Source organism: Oncorhynchus masou, chromosome 19 (assembly GCF_036934945.1).
Source record: "Oncorhynchus masou masou isolate Uvic2021 chromosome 19, UVic_Omas_1.1, whole genome shotgun sequence".
Lineage (NCBI taxonomy): Eukaryota > Metazoa > Chordata > Actinopteri > Salmoniformes > Salmonidae > Oncorhynchus > Oncorhynchus masou.
The window spans coordinates 2,145,088-2,151,142 of NC_088230.1; the positions used below are offsets into that span (position 1 = coordinate 2,145,088).

The 6,055-nt window shown below is 42.8% G+C and overlaps 1 protein-coding gene across 1 annotated transcript; it reads right to left on the minus strand.

Moving 5' to 3' along the window:
• Window positions 1-2,227: 2,227 nt before the first annotated feature.
• Window positions 2,228-5,747, minus strand: LOC135505527 (galectin-3-like). Its single transcript, XM_064924596.1, has 6 exons — window positions 5,682-5,747; window positions 4,114-4,124; window positions 3,301-3,855; window positions 3,056-3,144; window positions 2,622-2,793; window positions 2,228-2,475 (listed from the first exon to the last, which is right to left on the minus strand). Exons 2-6 carry the CDS (start codon window positions 4,117-4,119, stop codon window positions 2,317-2,319), a joined length of 981 nt encoding a protein of 326 aa, XP_064780668.1. The 5' UTR covers window positions 4,120-4,124; window positions 5,682-5,747; the 3' UTR covers window positions 2,228-2,316.
• Between the last annotated feature and the right edge of the window lie 308 nt (window positions 5,748-6,055).

Here is a 6,055-nt window from a genome sequence, read left to right on the forward strand (position 1 = left end):
GGTCCTGCTCCCAGATATCTAAGTGATTACTTTCCCCATGTTAGGGATGCACACAATCACAGCACCAGATCAGGTGTTGCTGATGTGTGCTTATACAGGTTCAGGAGTAATGCTGGGAAAGGTACTGTCTTGTATACTGGAGCCTCAGAATGGAATGAGTTAAAAACGACTTCCTCTCTGGGCAGCTTTAAAAACAAAGTTAAAATATGTTTGATGTCTTCTGTGCCCATATGAATAACCCCTATGATGAAACTGCAATGATGAGATAGGTGTTCCTCTTCTTGGCTTTTATGTTTTATTATCAAGTGCCCAACCCTAACCCTAACTGGAAGTGCCAGTGTCACACTTCCGCATCTGCGGTGATAGGTGGCGGTTTGTCAGACCATGAGACCATAGATCTTCTCATGAAAACGTCCGTAGCATCCAAACATGACCACTCTATGGAAAGGGGAGACACTCACGAACACAATGGTCTCTTTGATCTATGGTCTCTATGACCCCCATGAGTGTCAGGAGATGTGTTTGAAGTCAGTTCCGTCGATGTGCCAACCTCTGGTAGCGTCCGAACCGTTTGGGCTACAAACTAATGGGACCCCAATGTGGAAAGGGGATTTTCTCACGAACACGAGGATGTTTTCTGTTTTGCTCTACATCCCCACAAGTTTCACGGGACTCGTCTGAAGGTAACCGGGAACTGGTTTTTAAAAACGAATGGAAGTACGAAGGTAGTTATGCACTTACCCAAAAAAGGGTTAAATATGTGTAAAAAAATATATACATATACATATATATATTACTCCATAGTTTAAAAAAATATCTCCTAGATTTAGGAAAGACACTTCAAACCTTGTTTCTTATGATACATATTTTGACATGTATGAATATGTGCCATTGGCCATATACCATGTCCCTTCAGGCCTTATTTCTTAAGTTTTTCTATGAAAAATAGTAAATGGTATGAGATGGTAATTATACATTTTATAGGATCAAATGCTAAAGCAGGACGGTGTGAAAAACGGCATTTGATAGTGTTTGGAATTGCTAACATGCTCCATGCTGTACATTGTAGTGCTGATTTAAAGTGTTCATAATACAGCATGAATTCAATCAAATCAAGTCGTTCAAAGTACTCAGAACCACGCAGGTAGTTATGGTATTACAAACCAAGCATAGATAGTAAGGCCTATTGTATACTGTCTGCAATACTATGCTTGGCTGACAAGCCCTCCTAAAGTATGATCGGGCCTCTCTGCAAAAAGCAACATCCAGTAATATTGAAAATCATTTCAAATATGAAACAGAGAAGAGATGTTTAAAGTGAAAAAGTCACTGAAGTACCGTACGGTGTACAAAATAAGTGACTGAAATTACTGATCAATTTAATGTCATTTTTATGTATGGCCATATATTCAAAAACATTGACAACATTGTTCCAGAAATTGAGAAAAACTATATATTGCCAGTTGTATTTTATCGGGAAAATATTCAGTCTACACAAGTCTCAGATCTCTGTGGCCTTTTTCAAAACAGTAAATGCATTTTGAAAATGTAGTTGCCTTCTCAAAACATCAAATAAATCAAAAGAACATAACTGCCTGCATAAAGAGTAATGAAAACTATACATAGATACTATCTAGAGTCAAGCTGACGAGAGGAAAAAACTAAACTATAGAGTCAAGCTGACGAGAAGTATGCCTTGAAAAATATCCCACTTAATCATTTCATTAACGTCTTTGCGGTCACTAAACTATCAAAATTGGAAAATCAACTATCAAAAGGTTTACAAATTATGGTAAATTACTCACCTTTTATGCATATGTCACCAATCATTTTCATACACATCGAATCAAATACTTGTTCATGATCAAAAATGAAATGTGAAATGTGCACGTTGTGCAGGATTCTTCCCATGTAGGCCTATTCAAGACGTAGGTCTGCTCTTACACGGTAGGTTTGTAGGAAAAGAATCCCCAACAGACAGGAAGAGGGAATTCAGTAGAAGAACACAACTGTTGTGAATGGACAGTCCTCAAACTACACCAAAGAAAAGCTCTGTAATGGATGCTCACAATGTTGGAGATGATGAGTTTAAAAAAGCATTTAAAAATAGACGGCCCCCATTGTTTAGATCACGTATATTTGCACATGGACAGAGTTAGTGGGCATTAACGCAGTACTGTGTGTGCACCACAGAATGAGCACAGCTCATTATCATCATCATCATCATCATCATGAAACAGGTGAAAATAATTAATTGTACGTATTTAGCACATGCTGGGTGTTATATGCTGTATATGGATGTCATGGGTGTGGGTGTCATGGTATTGTGTCTACGTTGACGTAGGTGAGGATGACATCATGGAGGATGTTGATGCGATCAATCTGGTTGAGTTCTCTGACGCGGTGTTTGAACTCAAACAGCTGAGCTCCGTTCACGGCCACCTTGAACTCCTCAAACGTAACCAGAATCTTCATCTGAAACACAGGTGGAGAAAGGGAGCAGAGGAGTTACATAAAGTGCAATTTAGCCGCAGACATTATCGAAAGTGGAACTCAGTTGATTTGTTAGTCAGTAGAGTACAGACGACAGGAGCACTGCCTCAGTGGAAGTTCCCACTGACCTCAAAGGACTGTCCTGCCATGAAGGGGAAGCCTCCCTGTGTGTGCCTCTCCTCCTTCCCCCAGCGCTCTCCCACCATGGTGTTCCTCACCACTGCCTGCTTGCCCCCCTCACTGAACCGAGGGTTGAGGTGGAAGGCAATGTCTTTACCTCGCAGGAAGTTCACTGTGAACCTGGAGGGGATATGATCAATTAAAACTGTTTTATTCATCAGATTGAGAAAAGCATGGGCCAAGACATTAGTGAGTGAAAACAAGCCACAGTCACCAGGTTGATAGGCCCACTCTTCCAGTCAACAGTACAGATGGACTTATTCCATCAGTTGTGTTCAAATAACATACTGGAAATGTGTACATCTAAGGGATAATTCAGGGATCTTAATACTCCTAGTAAACAACAAAGACCATAGTAGACTATGGTAGTTGATGAACTCACTGCTTAGCATTTGGTTTGACCCGGCCCATGATGGTGATCATCATCTTGTCGTAGATGCCTCTTTGTAGGTTCAGGTTATAAGGCACGCTCTATACACCAACACAACACACTGACATTTAGGATATGGCTCTGTCTTCACACCAACACAATGTCTTTGCCAATTCCCTCCCTCCATCCCTCTCTCTTTCCATCCCTCCACTAAAGCTACACTACAGCTTCTCTAGATCCTATTTCTTGTCTCTCACCAGACGTCCAGCTGGCGTTGGAGTCCACTGTGGAGCAGGCGTAAAGCCACCTGGATTCTGACCAGGCCAACCAGACTGACCAGGGCTGAAAGGCCATCCAGACCCTGGGTTAACGCCTGGGATAAGGCCTTGGGTAACTGGCCACCTTGGGGCACTAGGCTGGCTGGGGACTTGGGAAGAAGCCGGGGCTGAAGCTGTAGGTTGAAAAGGCTGGGGTGCAGGCTGAGGTTGGGGCTGCGGCTGGGGTTGGGGAGGCTGGGGCTGGAATTGGGGAGGCTGGGGTCCAGGCCAGCATGGCTGGCAGGGATGGGATGGGGCTGGTTGGGGTGGTTGTGGTTGGGGACCAGGCCAGCTTTGGGCTGAAGCTGGGGCTGGTTGGGATGGTTGTGGCCCAGGCCAGCAGGGGGTGTTGGGTTGCCCAGGCCAGCAAGATGGGGGCTGGGTGGGCTGTGCCGGCCAGGCAGGACCCCCTGTTTGGTTCTGGCTGGGCCAGATGCTGTTTCTTCCCTGGGGGGTAGAACCAGAGGACGAACAGCCACACAGAGCATCAGAGAGCTGGTGGGACAAGAAGGGTACACGGATACACAGTCAGAGACACACACACATGCAGACATGAGCACATGCACGCTAAAACCCTCATGCATGCACACACAGATAGACAGGCCTATTCAGACATGACATTCAAGAATTCAAGAAATATCTCAGAATGCTTGAATAACAACGGTTAAATACTTCAAGAACACTGAGACAGTGAGAGCTGTGTTCTCAGTCGTTAGTTGTCAGTGTAGAGGTTGGAGGAGGTGAGGTACTTACTTCCATAGTATCTGTAAGTAAAGAGAGAACAGCATCACTACCATTTTTCCTCGCCATCACAAACGGAAGCATCATTCAAATCAAAGTTTATTTGTCACTGCACCGAATACAACAGGTGTAGACCTTAGTGAAATGCTTACTTACAGGCTCTAACCAACAGTGCAAAAAAGGTATTCGGTGAACAACAGGTAAGTAAAGAAATAAAAACAACAGTAAAAAGACAGTGAAAAATAACAGTAGCAAGGCCATATACAGTAGAGAGGCTACATACAGTATCGAGGCTACATACAGGCACCGGTTAGTTGGGCTGATTGAGGTAGTATGTAGGTAAGGCTATAATTGAACAGAATCACTAGGAACCATCATTAAGTTCCAATAAAGTGTTGATATGACAAAACTCCCACTTGAGATCTGACACATTTCCCACATTTTCAATCCTGATCAATAATTGATATTAAATAGAGGGACAGCTCTTCTATATATATATATATATATGACCACTAGATGGCCCCAGTTACCAGTCCCTGAAGTACCAACTGACAACAAAAATGTGCAGGCGTTTTGGAAACACTCCTTAGTAAATTCAAATAGGCTTATAACCTCATTGCTTCCAGTACATTGAAGACCAAGTCCCACACTACTCATACACTGAGTATGAAGTCAATTGTAACACTTGGAGCAAATCCTCATTTGGCACATGATGCACCATAAAGTCCTCAGTGAAGAATGTATATGAAACAGTGGAAATGTTGTCTGTAATTTAAAATTGAATTATTTTTTATTTCACCTTTATTTCACCAGGAAAGTCAGTGAAGAACAAATTCTTATTTACAATGAGGGCCTACCCCGGCCAAACCTGGACGACGCTGGGCCAATTGTGCGCCGCCCTATGGGACTCCCAAATCACGGCCGGATGTGATGCAGCCTGGATTCGAACCAGGCGCTGCAGTGACACCTCCTGCACTGAGATGCAGTGTCTTAGACTGTAATCATTCTGCACCAGTCTCACAAGCCTGCTGTTATCCTACCCTCTTTGCACAGCAGATTCCACAGATAGCTACTCACCAATTACATCATAACCTGATTACCTGCCCTCAGACTAGTCTTGTATTTTCTGTGCATTGTCTTTGTCTTATAGACTATAACATGACCGCAATTATGATATGGATGCGTAGTATAAGATCGGCTCCCATCCCATAATAGGCCTCCAAACCATAACTGCAGCTACGTTAAGAAGCAACAGTCTTTGTCTCTGTATGTTTCTTCGGCAAGTTTAAACACCAAACTTTTGGAGGAACAAGCCCATCACAGAGGTCAGCCATCACTTCTACTGTATGTCTCATCAAAAAGGATTTCACACAGCTTGAGCTTGAATAAGTAAATCAAATAAAATAAATGTTCATTTCAAATTGCATCACACTTAATACTAAATCTAATTAATTAAGGTAAGAGCTCCCTGGTCAGATGTCACCAATGGGACAATACAGGTTTTCTGGATCTCAGCCTCAAAGGGACTAACCTGGATAAATAAAATAAAAAAACAGATCAATTAGTCAAATCTTAGTTACCTGTTATTCACTGGTCTCCTCAGATGTAACACTGTAGAAGGAGGTTGTTGCTGTGTTGTTGAGGTGACAGCTAGACAGCTCTAGCAGGAATCCACACACTCCTTTATACCTTCCCTTTTTCATTTGGCCGCTCCTTCATTCCCAACTCTTCTGGGAGAAACACGCCCAGGGGGAAAGATTCCCTGTCACAACTTTCACCTTGTCAAAACATGGTGCACAATATCAAGAGTAGATGTATTCATTTCTTTATTATGAAGTAGGCTGTCTTAACCCTGTGAAACCCCAGGTTGTAAAAGTGCAACAGGTCCTAAACTCATGTCCAACACCACACAGTACATTTCCATAGACTAAGATGTATCTCTTAGTAGCATTTG

Excerpts from the sequence above, each read along its gene's own strand:
- LOC135505527 (XM_064924596.1), bottom strand. Across the intron at positions 2,794-3,055 it reads GTCAAACCAAATGCTAAGCA|GTTCACAGTGAACTTCCTGC; the intron begins GTGAGTTCATCA and ends TATCCCCTCCAG. Across the intron at positions 2,476-2,621 it reads TGGCAGGACAGTCCTTTGAG|ATGAAGATTCTGGTTACGTT; the intron begins GTCAGTGGGAAC and ends CCTGTGTTTCAG.